The 21,428-nt window shown below is 45.2% G+C and overlaps 1 protein-coding gene across 1 annotated transcript; it reads left to right on the top strand.

Annotated features, from left to right (window-relative positions):
* The first annotated feature begins 379 nt into the window (after positions 1 to 379).
* Positions 380 to 20,385, top strand: LOC109898164 (beta-1,3-galactosyltransferase 2-like). The gene is made up of 2 exons (XM_020493004.2): positions 380 to 1,181; positions 17,970 to 20,385. The coding sequence occupies exon 2, from the start codon at positions 18,364 to 18,366 to the stop codon at positions 19,663 to 19,665; it is 1,302 nt and encodes a 433-aa protein (XP_020348593.1). The 5' UTR covers positions 380 to 1,181; positions 17,970 to 18,363; the 3' UTR covers positions 19,666 to 20,385.
* Positions 20,386 to 21,428: the final 1,043 nt, after the last annotated feature.

Below are 21,428 nucleotides of genomic sequence, written 5' to 3'. Positions count from 1 at the left end.
CTAATGGCTGCAAAAGCAGTTCTGTCAACCAGAGGTATCCTATTAATTATGTAGTCCCTCACCCGTGCCGCTGAGATACCTTACAATATTTACAGTGTTCGTCCCATCTGCATCACATAGCTCTCATCAGCTATTATGCTACTTTACTGAACCAGAGAGTTACTGTTCATGAAGAATCAGACACGGGGGTTTCATAAACTTGTCAATTTGTAAGGTGTGTGTGTGAGGAAAAGAATGTGTCCATCCATCAAGCCCACACAGAATTAAATCCCTTTAGGTGAGGAGGGGAGGAGGGTAGAGGAACGGAGTGAATCTAAAACGGGTCACGTGGATCACGTGTGACCCCCTCTGCTAAGTATGCAGTGACGTTTGAGAGCTCAGTCAGTGTAGCAGTGTCTGTCAGCCTGCCTCTGCCTCTGCTTCCACGCTACAGCTGCTACTTTTCCTCCCGCTGCAGAACAACGGAGCCCAGCCGAGAGGACAGGAGCTGGACAGAGAGAGGGAGAGAGAGAAAGAAAAATAGGAACGAGAGCTTTTTCCTCAAGATTCAGGATCATGTTCTACTGCAGCCATCCTCAGAAACCCTGAGTGGAGGGTTTTTTCTCTTTTCTTTTCTCTCTCTCTCTCTGTCAGACTGCCTAGCAACATGAGGGACTAGCCGCAGCGCTTCCACCACAGCTCGGCTCTGTCGTCCCTCAGCACTGCTTTCCTTTCCTTCAGCCGAGCAGGCTGAGGATAACAGATGCATAAAAGAGCAGTGAAGAGGAAACAAATGGCACAGTGACGGCTTCTGTTTAATTTTCGGGCACATTGCAATAAGGAAAGTGGGGACAGGAGGAGAAAGAGAGAAACCGGTGCGACCGTTGGAGAGATAGGAAAGGTGTAGTGCTGAGACAAGGATTGAAAAGAGAGGGGAGAAATAACCCTAAACCTGAAGTCTTGGTGAGGCAGAGGAGGAGAGGACACAGGCTGTGGAACACACTGTGACAAATGGATGAGTGTTACACCAACGATAATACATTCAGACCCGGGCGAGGTGGATGTGTGTTGCGTGATTAGGCAGACAGGGTGGAAGTGGACATTACCCCAGATTTCTGAGGAGAGGAGCAGTGTTGGCGTGCCGAGTGTGTCGACAGACGGCACCAGTGATCACACAGTCCGTCTGCCAGTCACAGGAGGAGGTACAGTACTATATGTTTCATCAGCTCTGGCACTCAACCTCCCCCAATCCTCATTATTAATTTACCCCCCCCCCCCCCCACACTCCATTCTCCTCTCTCCCATCCTCCTCTCTCGCTTCACAGAACATTTGTGGGTGTTAAAATCTCAGTTTGAGGTAAAAAGTGTTGTGAGTGTTATACCTGAGTGTTGATTCTAGTGGTGCTTACATCAGTGGCATTGAAATTGACGCCACCTGCGGTGAATAAATGAAGTGTTATTTGAATCACAGTAGAATACTTTACTGCGTTGAGTTAATTATCATTAACTCTCTGAGTGAAAGACATGGGAGAGGCCTCATTATTATATTTCCCAGCATGCTTTGCTGCAGGTGGCTTTTTAGAATAGTTATTTTTTTATCTATATATATATATACGTATGTTTCTTGTGGACATTGATTGAATAATTGATCTTATACTACACAAAGTAACAATACACTAAATAACAGATATTCCTAAACTAATCCAATCTGTAAATTATTAAACTTATTTCACAAATTATTGAGTTGGTTTCTCCAGTTTAGACGGTTTAGATAAGTCTCATTTATCATTCTTCCCTACCTTGGCTGTCATTCTAACAACAGATTTCAGGTGATTTAAAGTTCCAATTGTTAGACATCCTATAAGAATGGTATAACACTTTGCAAGCCAGCATAATGTGACTTGCCAAAGTGGCCTACAAACCATGAGTTTAAGGCCACTGTGCTAGGGTAGAGCTAGGCTGTCAAAGTATGGTATTGTCCCCAAAAAGTTTTGTATTGTCATAAATAATGTAACTTTAGTTGGTGAAGGCTACAAGACTGAAAGCCATCAAATGCAACAGGCTTGTCTCTGTCACTAGCAAACACAGTCACAGGTGGTACAGGAACCCCTAAAAAATTCCCTTCAAAGGCACCCTGGGAAATAAATATGCAAATAAGGCTTTACACTCTACAGTGTTAAAACAAAACCCCAAAATGTGTTACCGTAACACTACAGGTGTTAATTCCCTAACACAGAGGAAGTGTAACAGCATTAGCTCTAATAAAGTATTAATTTCAGACGGAATTTGCAACACCCAACAATCTTGAGGTGTTAATTTGTCAACACTTTAAACAGTTTTAGTTTAATTCTATTTGAGATGGTCACATATCATTTCTAAGAAAGCATTCAATTGAAAACTGTAGGTGTTAAAATCCTAATAGTAAATGTGCTGTCCATCTATGCATCCATCTATCAATATATCCTCTTCCCACAGCATAGCCAGGCTCACAGCTCTGTCATTTACAGCCCTCTCAGACCTTTCAAAACCATTACCTGCCTGATCCAGTGATTCATGCTGGCACGCCGGGCAGATCTCATTGATCCAATTCAATTAACACTGTCTCTATCCCATGCATCATGTCCATCCCACTGACTGGGGAAATTGGCACACTGGCCCAGATGCTTAGGGATAGCTAATTGCTGAGATGTTCCTTTAAAATGCATGAGGTTTGGCTCTTCATCTGGTTCGCAGCATTCCCCCTCTACTAAGAAACTTAAAAAGGATCTCATTTGCAAAGCACGTCATCATTTATTGCAGCAGATTAACCTGCAAACACACACACAAAACCCAACACAGCAGCTTAACAGATGACACACACACAACCCAACATAGTGAATTCACCTATGACACACACACACACAGACACAACTTAATACAGTGATTAAATCTCTGACACACACACACACATTACCCAACAGCAGCTGCATCATCAACCAAGATCACCTATTCTCATTTAATTAAACTATTCTTACTAAGCTGCACCCATTCTGAGGGTTTGCTGTATATCTCATAAATACTAATACAGTATCAGAAAATGCCTCTGAGTTGCTACGGCTGAATGTGATTCAAAGGCATCAGATATGGCTGTGTGTACATCAGATATGGATTTCTGTACAGGGGGGCTCCGGTGGCCTGGCCTAAATTTGACCAGCGCCTAGGCGATGAAGTAAAGTAACACCCTGTCAATCCAGTAACATTAGCCCACACACACATTTTCTCAAGGCCTGCCTTTCCTGCTTGTACTCAAGATTATCCAGATAGACACAGAACAAACAAGCCACGATTGAACAGAGAGAATGAGAAAGCAAGAAAGAAAGAGGAGTGAAGGTGTACGTTTACCAGAAACCAATATACAATTAATATACTCGCTCTGAATGAAGCACAATAGCATGCAATTCCCAGTACATTCCCCATGTTTGAAAAAACCCAGAAAACTAAGAAGTCAACCCACAGAGGACAGAATGTAAGAATACAAAGTAAAGTTCTGAGTAGATTCAATCAGACTCATATTCACGTCTCCACTAGGCCTACTTGAACATTGCTGTAAATGTTGTTCAGGATGATGGTAATAACAACACAAGCCACTAAGTTATTTATAATCATAACATCAGATTAAAATGCCTTTAGATGTGAGAGCGATGGGGTCAGAGGTACAGTGTGAAATTTCAGAACACTAAGCAATTCATTTAGACCCGTTCTGGAGCAGCAGCACACACACACACACACACACACACACACACACACACACACACACACACACACACACACACACACACACACACACACACACACACACAGACATCAGCACTGGATGGAAAGAGCATAAAGGCTATTCTTAGAAAAAATGGCATGTTCCGACTGAGGGTTGGGTTGAGTGATAACTGCTTAAAACCTCTTGAAACTAGGGGGCACTATTTTCATTTTTGGAAAAATAACATTCCCAAAGTAAACGGGCTATTTTGTCAGGACAAGATGCTAGAATATGCATATAATTGACAGCTTAGGATAGAAAACACTCTAAAGTTTCCAAAAACTGTAAAAATATTGTCTGTGAGTATAACAGAACTGATATTGCAGGCGAAAGCCTGAGAAAAATCCAATCAGGGAGGAACTCTTATTTAGAAAGCTCTGCGTTCCTATGCGTCCCTATTGAGCAGTGAATGGGATATCAACCAGATTCCTTTTTCTATGGCTTCCCTAATGTTTCTTGTGTCACAATACATAGTTTCAGGCTTTTATTTTTGAAAAATGGGCCTGAACGACAACATTGTGTCAGTGATCAGCTGGTGGCTCTGAGTGATTTGTGCGTAATAGACAAATGCGGCCATTGTTTCTCTCTTTCCTACTAAGAAGCCACCTGTCCCAGTTGATATATTATCAAATAGATATTTGAAAAACACCTTGAGGATTGATTATAAAAAACGTTTGCCATGTTTCTGTCGATATTATGGATCTAATTTGGAATATTTTTCGGCGTTGTCGTGACCGCAGTTTCCGGTGGATTTCTCAACCAAACGTGAAGTACAATCGGAGGTATTTCGGCTATAAAAATAATCTTTATGGGACAAAATAACATTTGCTGTCTAACTGGGAGTCTCGTGAGTGAAAACATCTGAAGCTCATCAAAGGTAAACAATTTAATTTGATTGCTTTTCTGATTTTCGTGACCAAGTTGCCTACTGCTAGCTGCACATAATGCTATGCTAGGCTATCGATAAACTTACACAAATACTTGTCTTGCTTTGGCTGTAAAGCATAATTTCTAAATCTGAGATGACAAGGTGATTAACAAAAGCCTACGCTGTGTTTCACTATATTTCACTTGTGATTTCATGAATAATAATATTTTCTAGTAATACTTTTTGTCCGTTGCATTATGCTAATTAGAGTCAGTTGATGATCCGGGAGGGGTAGTTCTAAGTTAATGCTTTGGCCTCAGACTGACCATCACGGAGTCTGGCTGTAACAGTAGGGGAATACAGCCATAGCATTGTATTACAGTCATAACCTGTAAACATATTGAAAACTTGTGAGATTGCTTTATCAAAACAAATATCACAGTTATGGTTGAGGTACGTGTGAAGAGTAGTCTACCTTGAATGGTTTATTCAATCACATGTATTGTGTGCACCACAATGTCCTCTCTAGACCCATTCAGCCCAACATGCAGTTAGTTGTCAGCTGGTCGGATTTCAGCAGCATCTGTCTGGTATACATAAGGTCATTTGTGTCATCAAATAATCCAGTCCCCCCCAATTACTATCCAGAGACCTTTGTTTTGGCCTCAATAAACAAACATATAGCATCACACACAGCTCAGTATTGAATATCAGACGGCATTTGACAGAGTGCCAATGGCAACTATGAAACAAAGAACGATCGATACTCTGACAAGGCTCGCATTTATAATAACTGACGGTCAACATATTAGACTATGGACTTTAATAGGATGAAAAACGTACACAATATTAATCTTTAAACTCGGTTTGACTGTCACAAAAAAAAACATTTGAAGAGTTTATTTCCAAAACACATTTCCACCGTTCTAATGTCCATTGCTCGTGTTTCTTGGCCCAAGCAAGTCTCTTCTTATTATCGATGTCCTTTAGTATTGGTTTCTTTGCAGAAATTCGATCATGAAGATCTGATTCATACAGTCTCCTCTGAACAGTTGATGATGAAATGTCTGTTAATTAAACTCTGTGAAGCACTTATTTTGGCTGCAATTTCTGAGGCAGATAACTCTAATGAACCTATCCTCTGCAGCAGATGTAACTCTGGGTCTTCCATTCATGTGGCAGTCCTCATGAGAGGCAGTTTCATCATAGCGCTTGATGGTTTTTGTGACTGCACTTGAAGAAACTTTCCAAGTTCTTGAAATGTTCCATAGTGACTGACCTTCATGTCTTAAAGTAATGATGGATTGTCGTTTCTCTTTGCTTACTTGAGTTGTTCTTGCCATAATATGGACTTGGTCTTTTACCAAATAGGGACATCTTCTGTACACCACCACTACCTTGTCACAATACAACTGATTGGCTCAAATGGATTAAGAAGGAAAGAAATTCCACAAATTATCTTTTAACCTTTTACGACTAGGGGGCAGTATTTAAATTTTTGGATAAAAAACGTTCCCGTTTTAAACAAGATATTTTGTCATGAAAAGATGCTTGACTATGCATATAATTGACAGCTGGATAGAAAACACTCTGACGTTTCCAAAACTGCAAAGATATTGTCTGTGAGTGCAACAGAACTGATGTTACAGGCGAAACCCAGATAAAAATCCAATCAGGAAGTGCCGCATTTTTTGAAACCGCCTCATGCCAATGACTCCTTATATGGCTGTGAATGAGCTACGAATGAGCTTACTTTCTACGTATGAGCTTACTTTCTACTCCTTATATGGCTGTGAATGAGCTTATTTTCTACGTATTCCCCAAGGTGTCTACAGCATTGTGACGTCTTTTTACGCATTTATGTTGAAGAATAGCCGTAAGGGACCACATTTAGCAAGTGGTCACATGATGTCTCCCGCAGAAAATCTTGCGTAAAGTACTGAGGTAGCCATTTTTCCAATCACTTCTTATGAGAAACCAATTTTGTCGACGGATATATTATCGAATAGATATGTTAAAAACACCTTGAGGATTGATTCTAAACAATGTTAGCCATGTTTCTGTCGATATTATGGAGCTAATTTTGAAAAAAGTTTGGCGTTGTAGTGACCGCAAATGTGACAAACAAACGGGAACTAATTTCGCCTACAAAAATAATATTTTTGGAAAAAAGGAACATTTGCTATCTAACTGGGAGTCTCCTGAGTGAAAACATCCGAAGTTCTTCAAAGGTAAATGATTTAATTTGATTGCTTTTCTTATTTTCGTGAAAATGTTGCCTGCTGCCAGCAGAGCCTAGCATAGCATTATGCCATGATAAACGTACACAAATGCTTGTCTAGCGTTGGCTGTAAAGCATATTTTGAAAATCTGAGATGACAGTTTGATTAACAAAAGGCTAAGCTGTGTCTCAATATATTTCATTTGTGATTTTCATGAATAGGAACATTTTCTAGGGGTATTTATGTCCGCTGCGTTATGCTAATTCATTTGAGGCTATGATTACGCTCCCGGATCCTGGTTTGAGAGTCACAAGAAGTTTTAACAAGGCACACCTTTTAATTGAAATTCATTCCAGGTGACTACTTCATTAAGCTGGTTGAGAGAATGGCAAGAATGTGCAAAGCTGTCAAAGCTGTCAAGGCAAAGGGTGGCTATTTGAAGAATCTCAAATATAAAATATATTTAGATTTGTTAATCACTTTTTTGGTTACTACATGATTCCATATGTGTTATTTTATAGTTTTGAGGTCTTCACTATTATTATACAATGTAAAAAATAGTACAAATAAAGAAAAACCCTTGAATGAGTAGGTGTTCCAAATACTTTTGACCGGTAGTGTATGTACATTACATGAAATCCAAATAAAAATCAAATTACATTACAGGTTGTAATGCAACAAAATTGGAAAAATCCCATGGGGGATGAATACTTTTGCAAGGCACTGTAGATACTGATAAAACACATCAATCTCTTTCATAAGTTCTTTAAACAATAATAGCTGATTTCCCAACATTTCTGAAAATGGATATATAATGGTTTGGAAAGAAACTCTTCATTTGGACATTTTGGGCCTTGGTGTTCTATTAGATTTCACCATTTAATGGCGTCTATCATTAGGTGTGATTTCAGACACATCAGTAATTAGCTGGATTAAAATATTATCATGCAGTCTTTGATATTTTTTACTGAGGTGGAACTGCTGGGGCCTCAATTATCACCACTGTAACTAATTGGCTGGTGTGATAGTGATGGGAGGCAAGGAAATACATTAATGAAGCACCACATTCGGCCTAATCACTGAAACGCTACCAAAAGAGATGCCTGCCTGATGCCTGATCAGACGGTGTGAAATTTCACTTGATTAGACAACAGTGTAATCAGGAAGTGTATAGGAGATGTTCTACCCACTGTGACTATTATAACCTACCCTAACCAGAAACCGTGGACTGATGGCAGCATTCACACAAAATTGAAAGCGCGAACCATCGCATTTAACCATGGCAAGGTGGCTGGGAATATGGCCGAATACAAACAGTGTAGTTATTCCCTCATTAAAGCATTCAAACAGCCAAAACGTCAGTATAGAGACAAATTGGAGTCGCAATTCAACGGCTCAGACCTAAAACCTATGTGACAGGGTCTACAGACAATCACAGACTACAAAAGGCTAACCAGCCACGTCGCGGACACTGACATCTTGCTTCCGGACAAGCTTAACAGGTTCTTTGCCCACTTTGAGGATAACACAGGGCCAACGATGTGGCCCGCTACCAAGGACTGTGGACTCTCCTTCTCCGTGGCCGAAGTGAGTAAGACATTTAAACGTGTTAACCATTGCAGGGATGCCGGCCCAGATGGCATCCCTAGCCACGTCCTCAGAGCATGCGCAGACCAGCTGGCTGGTGTGTTTACGGACATATTCAATCTCTCCCTATCCCAGTCTGCTGTCCCCACATGGGGACAGCAGACTGTTCCTGTACCCAAGAATGCAAAGGTAACTGAACTAAATGACTATCATCATGAAGTGCTTTGAGAGACTAGTCAAGGACCATATCACCTCCATCTGTCACCCTGTCACCCTAGACCCACTTCAATTTGTTTACCGCCCCAATAGGTCCACAGACGATGCAATCGCCATCACATTGCACACTGCCCTATCCCATTTTGACAAGAGGAATACCTATGTATTCCTAACAATCTGCACCCAGGTGGTGAAGGTAGGAAACAACGCTTCGCTGCGCTGATCCTCAACACTGGGGCCCCACAAGGGTGCTTATTTAGCCCCCTCCTGTACTCCCTGTTCACCCATGACTGCGTGGTCATGCACACCTCCAACTCAATCATGTTCACCCATGACTGCGTGGTCATGCACACCTCCAACTCAATCATCAAGTTGGCAGATCACACAACAGCGGTTGGCTTGATTACCAACAACGACGACGAGACAGTCTACAGGGAGGAGGTGAGGGCTCTGGGGGTGTGGTGCCAGGAAAATAACCTCTCACTCAACGTCAACTAAACACAGGAGATGATCGTGGACTTCAGGGAACAGCAGAGGGAACATCCCCCTATCCACATCGACGGGACAGCAGTGGAGAAGGTGTACAGTTTTAAGTTCCTCGGCGTACACATCAAAGAAATTGTCCACCCACACAGACAGTGTGGTGAAGAAGGTGCAACAGCTTCTCTTCAAGCTCAGGAGGCTGAAGAAATGTGGCTTGTCACCTAAAACCCACACAAACTTTAACAAATGCTCAATTCAGAGCATCCTGTCGGGCTGTATCACCGCCTGGTACAGCAACTGCACCTCCCACAACCGCTGGGCTCTCCAGAGGGTATTGCGGTCTGCACAACACATCACCGGGGGCAAACTACCTGCCCTTCAGGACACCTTCAGCACCCGATGTCACAGGAAGGCCAAAAAGATAATCAAGGACAACAACCACCGAGCCACTGCCTGTTCACTCCGCTTTCATCCAGAAGGTGAGGTCAGTACAGGTGCATCAAAGCTGGGACTGAATAACAGCTTCTATCTCAAGGCCATCAGACTGTTAAATATCCATCACTAGGACATTACAGGCGTTGTGAGTGCCTTATGCATAGACTTTAAATCACTGGCCACTTTAATAAATTAAACACAAGTCAATTGAATAATGTTTACATATCTTGCATTACTCATCTCACATGTATATACTGTATTCTATACTATTCTACTGTATCTTAGTCTATGCCGCTCTGACATTGCTCCTCCATATATTTATACATTATTTATTCCATTCCTTACTTAGATTTGTGTGTATTGGGTATATGTTGTGAAATTGTTAGATATTACTCGCAATAACATCTGCTAAACACATATGTGACCAATAACATTTGATTTGATTTGAACAACACGTCAACATCTCCTCTCCTGCGAATGTGTGTGTGCTCCCACACGTGTGTGCATACTGTATTAGACTCCTGATAATTATTCCATGTATAGACGACAACAGGAACTTTCGGGCATTCGATTTGCTCTGATGTAAAGTGTGTTAACCTTTAAAGCAAAGCCAGCCTTGGCCACTCTCATTCTGCCCTAATTGCCTGCACAAGGTAAGCACATTAAGCTCAAAAGGTTAGCATGCTCCCATCCAGTTGTTGTGACAAATGAGTAAACACTTTCCCTCTAACTAACTTATAGCATTACACATCATAACACATGAACAAACACAATGCTAATAAACAAACAAACTGAAAGTAAGACAGAAAGAAATGGCGGAAGAATTCAGGAACTGAGCTGTTTGTGTCTCAATTATATGGAAAGAAACGTAGGCCCCTCAGCCTGCCAATATCTGGCAGCATGTTTGTGTGTGTGTGTGAATGCCTGTGTATGTGTGTGTACTCAGAGAGCGAGAGCTGGCAGGGTGGCTTCACTCCATGCAGGCAGAGAGGCAGGCAGGCGAGGTATTGATAAGCTGGAGGTGCAAGGTGAATGGTGGATGAAGGCTGATATCGCCGGTGGCTGGCTGAGGCTCCTGCAATACTGCTTGCTGGAGCCTGAAATTTCCTTTGACAGATGAATCTCCGTCCCGGCTGGTGAGGCATGGAGCGGCGGGGGGCTGATGACACAGGCTCACCAGAGTGGCGCAGAGTAGCGTTAGCCAGCGTCATGTTGTGCAAACCTGCCATTTATACTTCCGCCCCTGGCATTAAACCCGGCTGATGATATGCAAGAAGCCCCCCTACCATTCCAATCTACCTCCATCATCACCAGCCCACAAGCCCTAAGGAGTTTACATACAGTACTAGTACCAGACAAATGCTTTATTTTCCTGTTATGTTATACACTATATATACAAAAGTATGTGGAAACCCCTTCTAAGTAGTGGATTCCACCCGCCAACCCTTCTTTTACGCTACTACTACTCTCTGTTCATTATATATGCATAGTCAATTTAACCATATCTACATGTACATACTACCTCAATCAGCCTGACTAACTGATGTCTGTATGTAGCCTCGCTACTTTTATAGCCTCGCTATTGAAAAAAGCCTGTCTTTTTACAGTTGTTTAATTTCTTTACTTACCTATTGTTCACCTAACACCTTTTTTTGCATTATTGGTTAGAGCCTGTAAGTAAGCATTTCACTGTAAGAATACCTGTTGTATTCGGCGCACGTGATAAATAAACTTGGATTTGATTCGACTATTTCAGCCACACCCATTGCTGACAGGTGTAGAGAATCAAGCACCCAGCCATGCAATCTCCATAGGAAAACACTGGCAAGTAGATAACATTGGCAGTAGAATGGCCTTACTGAAGATCTCAGTGATTTTCAACGTGGCACCGTCATAGGATGCCACCTTTCCAACAAGTCAGTTCATCAAATGTCTGCCCTGCTAGCTGCCCCGGTCAAATATAAGTGCTGTTTTTGTGAAGTGGAAACGTCTAGGAGCAACAACAGCTCAGCCGCAAAGTAGTAGGCCACACAAGCTCACCGAGCAGGACCGCCAAGTCATCAGTCCTCGGTTGTAACACTCACTACAGAGTTCAAAACTGCCTCTGGAAACAACTTCAGCACAACAACTATTCGTTGTGAAGCATAAGAAAATGGGTATCCATGGCCGAGCAGCCGCACACAAGCCTAAGATCACCATGCGCAATGCCAAGCATTGGCTGGAGTAGTGTAAAGCTCTCCGCCATTGGAGCAGTGGAAACATGTTCTCTGGAATGATGAATCACGCTTCACCATCTGGCAGCTGTATGGACAAATCTGAGTTTGGCAGATACCAGTAGAGTGCTACCTGCCCGAATGCATTTTGTCAACTGTAAAGTTTGGTGGAGGAGGAATGGTCTGTGGCTGTTCTTCATGGTCTGGCTAGGCCCTTTAGCGTTAAGAGCATACATAGGCATTCTAGACGATTCTGTGCTTCCAACTTTGTGGGAACAGTTTGGGGAAGGCCCTTCCCTGTTTCAGCATCACAATGCCCCCGTGCACAAAGCGAGGTCCATACAGAAATGGTTTGCCGAGATCATTGTGGAGCAACTTCAACCCCATCAAACACTTTGGGATGAATTGGAATGCCGACTGCGAGCCAGGCTTAATCTCCCAACATCAGTGCCGACTTCACTAATGCCCTTGTGTCTGAATAGAAGCAAGTCCCCACAGATCAGTGTGGAGGAACTTGACTGGCCTGCACAGAGCCCTGACCTCAACCCCATCAAACACCTTTGGGATGAATTGGAATGCCGACTGTGAGCCAGACTTAATCTCCCAACATCAGTGACGACTTCACGAATGCTCTTGTGGCTGAATGGAAGCAAGTCCCCACAGCTGAAGGCTGTTAAGGATCGGACCCTTTTATTCCATTTTCGTCAAATTTTATTTGAACATACATACTAATATTAATTTTAACAAAGTTTGCTGCTTCAGTGTCTTTAGATATTTTTGTCAGATGTTGCTATGGAATAATTATGTATAATTACAAGGATTTCATAAGTGTCAAAGGATTTTATTGACAATTACATGAAGTTGATGCAACGAGTCAATATTTGCAGTGTTGACCCTTCTTTTTCAAGACCTCTGCAATCCACCCTGGCATGCTTTCAATTAACTTCTGGACCACATGATGGCAGCCCATTCTTGCATAATCAATGCTTGGAGTTTGTCAGAATTTGTGGGGTTTTGTTTGTCCACCCGCCTCTTGAGGTTTGACCACAAGTTCTCAATGGGATTAAGGTCGGGGGAGTTTCCTGGCAATGGACCGAAAATATAGATGTTTTGTTCCCCAAGCCACTTAGTTATCACTTTTACCTTATGCCAAGGTGCTCCATCATGCTGGCATTGTTTGTCACCAAACTGTTCCTGGATGGTTGGGAGAAGTTGCTCTCATTCTTGATTTATGGCTGTGTTCTTACGCAAAATGTGAGTGAGCCCACTCCCTTGGCTGAGAAGCAACCCCACACATGAATGGTCTCAAGGTGCATTACTGTTGGCATGACACAGGACTGATGGTAGCGCTCACCTTGTCTTGTCCGGACAAGCTTTGTTCCGGATGCCCCAAACAATTGGAAAGGGGATTCATCAGAGAAAATGACTTTTCCCCAGTCCTCAGCAGTCCAATCCCTGTACCTTTTGCAGAATCTGTCCCTGATGTTTTTCCTGGAGAGAAGTGGCTTCTTTGCTGCCCTTCTTGACACCGGGCCATCCTCCAGAAGTCTTCGCCTCACTGTGCGTGCAGATGCACTCACACCTGCCTGCTGCCGTTCCTGAACAAGCTCTATACTGGTGGTACCCTGATCCCGCAGCTGAGTCAACTTTAGGAGACGTTCCTGGTGCTTGCTGGACTTTCTTGGGCACCCTGAAGCCTTCATCACAACAATTGAACCGCTCTCCTTGAAGTTCTTGATGATCAGATAATTGGTTGATTTAGGTGCAATCTTACTGGCAGCAATATCCTTGCCTGTGAAGCCCTTTTTGTGCACAGCAATGATGACGGCACGTGTTTCCTTGCAGGTAACCATGGTTGACAGAGGAAGAACAATGATTCCAAGCACCGCCCTCCTGTCGAAGCTTCCAGTCTGTTATTCGAACTCAATCAGCATGACAGAGTGATCTCCAGCCTTGTCCTCGTCAACACTCACACCTGTGCTAACAGAGAATCACTGACATGATGTCAGCTGGTCCGTATGTGGCAGGGCTGAAATGCAGTAGAAATGTTTTTGGGGGATTGTAACGGTTTTCTTTAGGTGAAGGAGAGGCGGACCAAAACGCAGCGTGGTGGTTATTCATGTTTTTTAATAAAGACACTAGACATGAATAAACGAATAAAAACAATAAACGTGGAAAACCAAAAACAGCCCTATCTGGTGCAAAACACAGAGACAGGAACATACAAAGCAAACTATGGTCAGGGTGCACCCAAGGTGCGGACTCCGGCCGCAAAACCTGAACCTATTGGGGAGGGTCTGGGTGGGCATCTGTCCGCGGTGGCGGCTCTGGTGCTGGACGTGGCCCCCACTTCACCGTAGTCTTAGTCCCCCACCTTGTCCGCTTCCGTGGCCTCCTAGCCACGGCGACCCTACTTAATGACCCCACTGGACTGAGGGGCAGCTCGGGACAGAGGGTTGGCAGCTCGGGACAGAGGGTTGGCAGCACGGGACAGAGGGGCGGCAGCTCGGGACAGAGGGGCGGGAGCTCTTCAGCCCAGATAGGACTTTTTAGGTTTTCACTTTTCTTGTTTTGTTTAGTCTGTTCATGTATAGTTGTCTTTATTAAAAACATGAATAACCACCACGCTGCAGTTTGGTCCGCTTCTCTTTCCCCAGAAGAAAACCGTTACAGAATCACCCACCACAACAGGACCAAGCGGCGTGGTAACGGGCAACAGCAACAGCGGCGCAAAGAGGAATGGACATGGGACGATGTATTGGACGGCAAGGGTTGCTACACCTGGGAGGAGATCCTGGCGGGAAAGGATCACCTTCCATGGGAACAGGTGGAGGCAGCTAGGAGAGCAGAGGCAGCCGGAGAGAGGAGCCGGCGATATGAGGGAACACGGCTGGCAAGGAAGCCCGAGAGTCAGCCCCAAAAATGTCTTGGAGGGGGGAACACAGGAAGTGTGGCGAAGCCCGGTAGGAGACCTGCGCCAACTTCCTGTGCTTACCGGGGGGCTGGAGAGACCGGGCAGGCACCGTGTTATGCTGTGAAGCGCACGGTGTCCCCAGTGTGGGTGCATAGCCCGGTGCGGTACATTCCAGCTCCGCGTATCAGCCGGGCTAAAGTGGGCATCGAGCCAAGTGCCATGAAGCCGGCTCTACGCATCTGGTCTCCAGTGCGTCTCATTGGGCCGGCTTACATGGCACCAGCCTTGCGCACAGTGTCCCCGGTTCGCCTGCATAGCCCAGTGCGGGCTATTCCACCTCGCTGCACTGGCAGGGCGACCGGGACCATTCAACCGGGTAAGGTTGGGCAGGCTCGGTGCTCAAGAGCTCCAGTGCGCCTGCACGGTCCGGTCTATCCGTCACCACCTCCACGCACCAGCCCTCCGGTGGCAGCCCACCGCACCAGGCTGTCTCTCCGGCGCTACCAGAGCCTTCCTCCTCTCCAGTGCTGCCGGAGTCTCCCGCCTGTCCGGCGCTGCTGCCGGAGTCTCCCGCCTGTCCGGCGCTGCTGCCGGAGTCTCCCGCCTGTCCGGCGCTGCTGCCAGAGTCTCCCGCCTGTCCGGCGCTGCTGCCGGAGTCTCCCGCCTGTCCGGCGCTGCTGCCGGAGTCTCCCGCCTGTCCTGCGCTGCTGCCGGAGTCTCCCGCCTGTCCGGCACTGCTGCCGGAGTCTCCTGCCTGTCCGGCGCTGCTAGAGAGAGCCCCTCAGCCCAGAGGCGCCAGAGCCCCTCAGCCCAGAGGCGCCAGAGCCCCTCAGCCCAGATAGGACTGTTTAGGTTTTCACTTTTCTTGTTTTGTTTAGTCTGTTCATGTATAGTTGTCTTTATTAAAAACATGAATAACCACCACGCTGCATTTTGGCCGCTTCTCTTTCCCCAGAAGAAAACCGTTACAGGGATTCAGTTCATTTGCATGGCAAAGAGGGATTCATTGCTATTCATCTGATCACTCTTCATAACATTCTGGAGTATATGCAAATTGGCATCATACAAACTGAGGCATCAGACTTTGTGAAAATGTAGATTTGTGTTATTCTCAAAACTTGTGGCCATGACTGTACACAAATTTCACAGTGTGTGCGAGACACTGTGGCTTGTAGGCCTCTCCAGGTCTCACACCCACTGTGAAATTTGGCGGAGGATCGGTGTTACAGATACAGGTATCCTGTGTGTGTGTGTATCCTGTGTGTGTGTTTATTTTCTCTCCTCCTCACAGGTGGCAATCATCATTCCCCAATCAGTCCCTAATCAGAAGACACACCTCCTCCTGTTTCCATTACCCTATCACATTCCCTTTCCCTTGGTTTTAAAACCCTGTCTGTTGTTTGCTCTAGAGCTTAATCTCTCTGTCAATGCCATCTGTCTGTAGATCTCTTGTTGGGTTTTTGCAACTACATGTCACTTTGTTCCCACCTGTGAGTATTGGTTTTGTTATGTTGTTTTTTTGACGGTGGGAAAGCGGGGTACCAAGATAAGTCTCCCAAAAATACAGTGGGTGGTCCGCCCAGTTCTAACTAGTGTTTTTATACAAAGTATTCCTACAGGTAATGTATGCCACATTACCTGTAGGAATACTTTGTATAAAAACACTAGTTAGAACTGGGCGGACCACCCACTGTATTTTTGGTTATTTAGCTGTTGGTGAAGTAAGCTAGTCTAGCTTAGGGGTGTTTTTGGATACTTATTATTTCTTTCCTTGGGTCCAGCTCAGCCCCTTTTCCTGCTCCCCCATTACCGTGTGTTTTCAAATAAACCATGAGTGTTTGACAGTAATTTAGTTGTCTGTGGTTATTTTGTTCTCACTCTTACTTTTTCACTATTATAATTTGCATGAGTTATGTTACGGGTCTCGTTACCATCCCCCCTAGACTGTTACGGGTCTCGTTACCATCCCCCCTAGACTGTTACGGGTCTCGTTACCATCCCCCCTAGACTGTCGGGCCAAAAGGGATTCGTAACAATCAGTGATGATCTGCGGGGCTTCAGCAAGGCTGGAATGTTCCATTAGCAGAAAAACACCATTCTCAAAAGTGACCACAAATGTGATTATGCATGTAATGCTTTTATTATAAAGGTGCATTTTTATGGTGAAAATTAACTGTGACGTAATTGTCCGCCCATGTAGGCAGCCTAATCTATTGAAGTGAGACCACACATACTGTGTGCACTTGAACTGGAGAGGAGAGGTAGGTTACTGAAGTTGATGTTGACCTGGTTTTAATGCTAGTCTAGCTCTCTGGAGTTTTCATACATACAGCTATGCTTTGTTTCACAGTCCTGCTCAACTGTTGGTTACCTAGTTATTGCAAAATGATGTAATAACAATGTAGTTGCTTCTTCAAACAATTCCTCATAATAGAGAACTAATTGATGCCGACTGGAACATGGCACTGGTTGTTTAAATGACTGTTTTACCATGCAATTTGTACTATGTGCATACCAGGAAGTAGACAATAAAGCAAAACACAACTGATATAAAATTCTCAGAAGTCCCCTGCTGGTATACATCCACACTGACATGCTCATGGATGTGTGCAATATCACCTCCACAGCTCCCTAATACATATATATTGTACCATAAATAGTTACAACACTCACACACATGCACGTGAGTATGAATGCACGGACACACATGCCCTGTCTCCCTTCCCCACTAGCACCTACACCCTATCACCCATGGCAGCCATCATCCAGACGTAAGAACTCACACTCTTCACTCCATCTCAATTCCCCATTATTAACAATCCACCACAGACGGACCGTTTACGATGCAGACATTTAAGGCCAGTGGAGATGAGTGTCAGGTTTTGCTGACCTCATGGAAAGTGCAAATATAAACTGCAAGAGGTATTTACCATGGTGAATGGGTAACATTATACTGTACACATAGAATCCATTCTATTGGATTCTATTTCTTTGACTATACATTACTCATGCAGTGCAGCAGAGGGGTTTCATATTTGAATAGATGAGTCATTCTGAATTACTTTGATCATCTGCCACTAAGAATAAAATGCAAAGAAACAATAATTTTAAATAAGCTTTGCTCCTCTTCATGGGGATATAGTAAAATCTATACAATTTCAACAGTTGACATACGTATGGCTCAACGCCATACAATTCTACAGTAGTAGGCACATTTCTGAGCATTTGCCAAGCCTGTTTCTCTGTTCTGTCTTCCCAGATAAGAGAGGAGATCCACTAAGAAGGCGACTCCAGTCTCTGATCTGAAGGAGCCCGTACCTGGAGCATGATCCTTGGTGTGTCTGCAGAGCCAGTGAAGAGCCTGGGACCGGCCTCCGTGGTCACAGAGTCAGCACCCTCCTAGCTCTGCCAGGGGATGCAAGAATAGCTCGGTGAGGGGGCTCAACCATCTCCCTCCTAGCTCTGTGTGGGGCATCAAGCAACCCCTTCCAGGGCGCCTTGTAGGTCCGCCAGGGGGCTCACTCCCACCCATCTGCCAGCTCAGATAACCCTCTGGCTGTTGGCAAACACATGTTTGACGTGATCGAATGTGACCACCGCCACGCCATCCAGAGCAGCTGCAGCCCCCTGCTCCCCCTGCCTGCTGATCCACCATGCAGTGGAGACGGCGGCACTGCTGCCCCATGAAGATGACCTGGACCATGAAGCGCTCGCTCTTCCGGACCCACATGGCAGGTCTCCTGTCCCTGGCCCTCCTCTTCACTCTCTTCCTCTTCTTCAGCCACCAGGACTGGCTGCCAGGCCGGACCGGGCCCCGTGACAACCCCCTGACCTACACCGTTAGGGGCTTCCGCACGGCCAAGACCGAGGCAAATCAGAGCTTGAGTCTGCGGAACCTGTGGCGGGAGACAGGCTATGTGCCTCCAAAGCCACAGCTTAACCTCAGCTCCCAGCAGGCTGAGGGTGGCGGTGGAGGGGAAGCCATGGTGGGTGTAACAGGACTAGAGAACTCGATGAGCGCCAACAACAGTTTACAGCAGGAGATGGGCGTGGGAGGGAGGCTCAATTCCCAGCCCTACCGCTACATCCTCAATGAGCCCTTCAAGTGCAGGGACAGTACCCCGTTCTTGGTGCTGCTGATTGCTGCAGAGCCAGGCCAGGTAGATGCCAGGAACGCTATCCGGCAGACGTGGAGCAACGAGAGTGTGGCCATGGGTCTAGGTTTCGTCCGACTCTTCCTGCTGGGTCTAGGGCGGAGCTCGGACAGGTACACCCAGACCGCTATTGAGGAGGAGAGCTGGGTTCACCATGACATCATCCAGCAGGACTATCAGGACACATACTACAACCTCACCATCAAAACCCTGATGGGCATGAACTGGGTGGCCACCCATTGCCCGCAGGCGCACTATGTCATGAAGACAGACAGTGACATGTTTGTTAACACGGAGTATCTCATCCAGAAGCTGCTGAAGCCCGAGCTCCCACCCAGACAGAGCTACTTCACTGGCTATCTGATGAGGGGCTACGCACCCAACCGCAACAAGGACAGCAAGTGGTACATGCCTCCAGAGCTGTACCCTAGCGAGAGGTACCCCATCTTCTGCTCGGGAACCGGGTATGTGTTATCTGGGGACATGGCGGAGAGGATCTATCAGGCGTCTCTGAGCATACGGAGGCTGCATCTGGAGGACGTTTACGTGGGCATATGCCTGGCCAAGCTCCGCATTGACCCCACGCCGCCGCCCAACGAGTTCCTCTTCAACCACTGGAGGGTGTCCTACTCCAGCTGTAAGTACAGCCACCTCATCACCTCCCACCAGTTCCAGCCCAACGAACTGATCAAGTACTGGAACCACTTGCAGACCAACAAGCACAATGCATGCATCAACATGGCAAAGGAAAGGAATGGGAGGTATAGACACAGGAAGTATCACGCAGAGAGACCTCAGTGATGATAACTCTACTTACTGTGGGAAGTCTGGACAGGAAGACAAAATGGTAATGAAGCGGACAACAAGAATGGTTGGATCTGGAAAGGGCATGTTAAGAGAGCTATACACTACCTGGGAAAGAGCAGTGTTTTTGGTATTGTGTAGAGTCAATTAAAACTATTTTTTTAATTTGAGAGAGATGTTATGTATTGTAAACCTGTTGAAAACTCTTTTTAAAAAGGGCAGTGACGTTCCATGTTTATGTGCAAAATGAAGCATGCACACAAAAAAACTGCATAGTGGGGATTCTGCCACTTTCAGGTGCAAATACAATGATCAGAGAGACAAGGCCAGTGGTTGATGGGGTTTTGTTACACAACAGGTAGGTCACTAACTGTGGGGACATTTCTGTCAAAGAACTATAAACAATTAATAATATTAAGAGTATTTACATGGGATGGGAAAAGGGAAAGAGATGCATCACTACCTACAGAAATTATGAATATATTTATGATGTGGACCACTAATGCTGCCCTCATTCTCAATGTTTACTTTACATAATTATCATAAAATATGAATTAAAAGGGTTTACCTGTCAATATGCCATATATTTTTTATTTACAACCAAGGTGAAAGCACTCAGAATAACAACTGAGATTGTATTTTCTAAAGCTTTACATTGAGTGTGACGAGTCTGCACATGAGCAATCAATTGAATAACAACTAAATGTATTGAATTTCTCAGGTTTCTTTTGCTTTTGTTGTTTGTAATTTTGAGTAACGCCTCACTTGACGCTGCCTATCTTCCATTCACCATTATACACCAACAACTCATTTTGCCATTTTGCAGTCAACATCCATTTACATATATTATCAGGTAAGAAGGTAAGACCCAGGTGCAGACAGGTAGAATTAACAATGGTTTAATAATCCAACAGGGGCAGGCAATAGACAGGTTAAGGCAGGCAGAGGTTAGTAAACCAGAGGTGGGGCAACGGTATCGGATGGCAGGCAGGTCCAGGGTCAGGTTAGGCAGAGTTCAATAATCCAGAGGTGGGGCAAAGGTCAGCAGACAGGCTCACGGGCAGGCAGAGTGGTCAGGCAGGCGGCCTCCGAGTCAGGACAGGCAAGGGTCAAAACCAGGAGGGCGAGAAAAAGAGATACTGGGAAAAGCAGGAGCTGAGACCAAAAACTCTGGTTGACTTGACTAGCTGGCAACAGACAAACCGATAACACAGGTATAAATACACAGCTGATAATGGAGAAGGTGGGCTACACCTGGAGGGGGGTGGAGACAATCACAAAGACAGGTGAAACAGATCAGGGTGTGACAGTCCCCCCCCCCCCTCTAGGGGCGTCACCTGGCGTTCTACCTGGATGCATACCTTTGTTGACCAGGGTGCCGGCGGTGGAACTCGGTGATGAGGCCTAGGTCCAGGATGTCTCTAGCAGGGACCCAGCACCTCTTCTCCAGGCCATAACCCTCCCAGTCAACCTGGTCCTGGAAACCCCTGCCCCATGGTTGAACACTCAGGTGGAGTCAAAACTGTGTACGCTGAATGGCCACCGATGACACAAGGAGGAGGCATGGGCCTGGAAACAGAAGACAAAGGGCTGTGAGACATGGACTTAATCCTAAACACATGGAAAGTAGGGTGAATACGGAGGGTATGGTGTAACAAAAGACAAACAGCAGTGGGGTTAATAACTCTAGAGATGGGGAATGTGCTGATGAAACAGGGGGAAAGTTTACAGGAGTCATACCATCTGCCCGAGCCGATAGC

This window comes from Oncorhynchus kisutch, linkage group LG10 (assembly GCF_002021735.2).
Source record: "Oncorhynchus kisutch isolate 150728-3 linkage group LG10, Okis_V2, whole genome shotgun sequence".
Taxonomy (NCBI): domain Eukaryota; kingdom Metazoa; phylum Chordata; class Actinopteri; order Salmoniformes; family Salmonidae; genus Oncorhynchus; species Oncorhynchus kisutch.
Note: the sequence above shows the minus strand (reverse complement) of the source record. Positions and strands in the feature narration are given on the sequence as shown.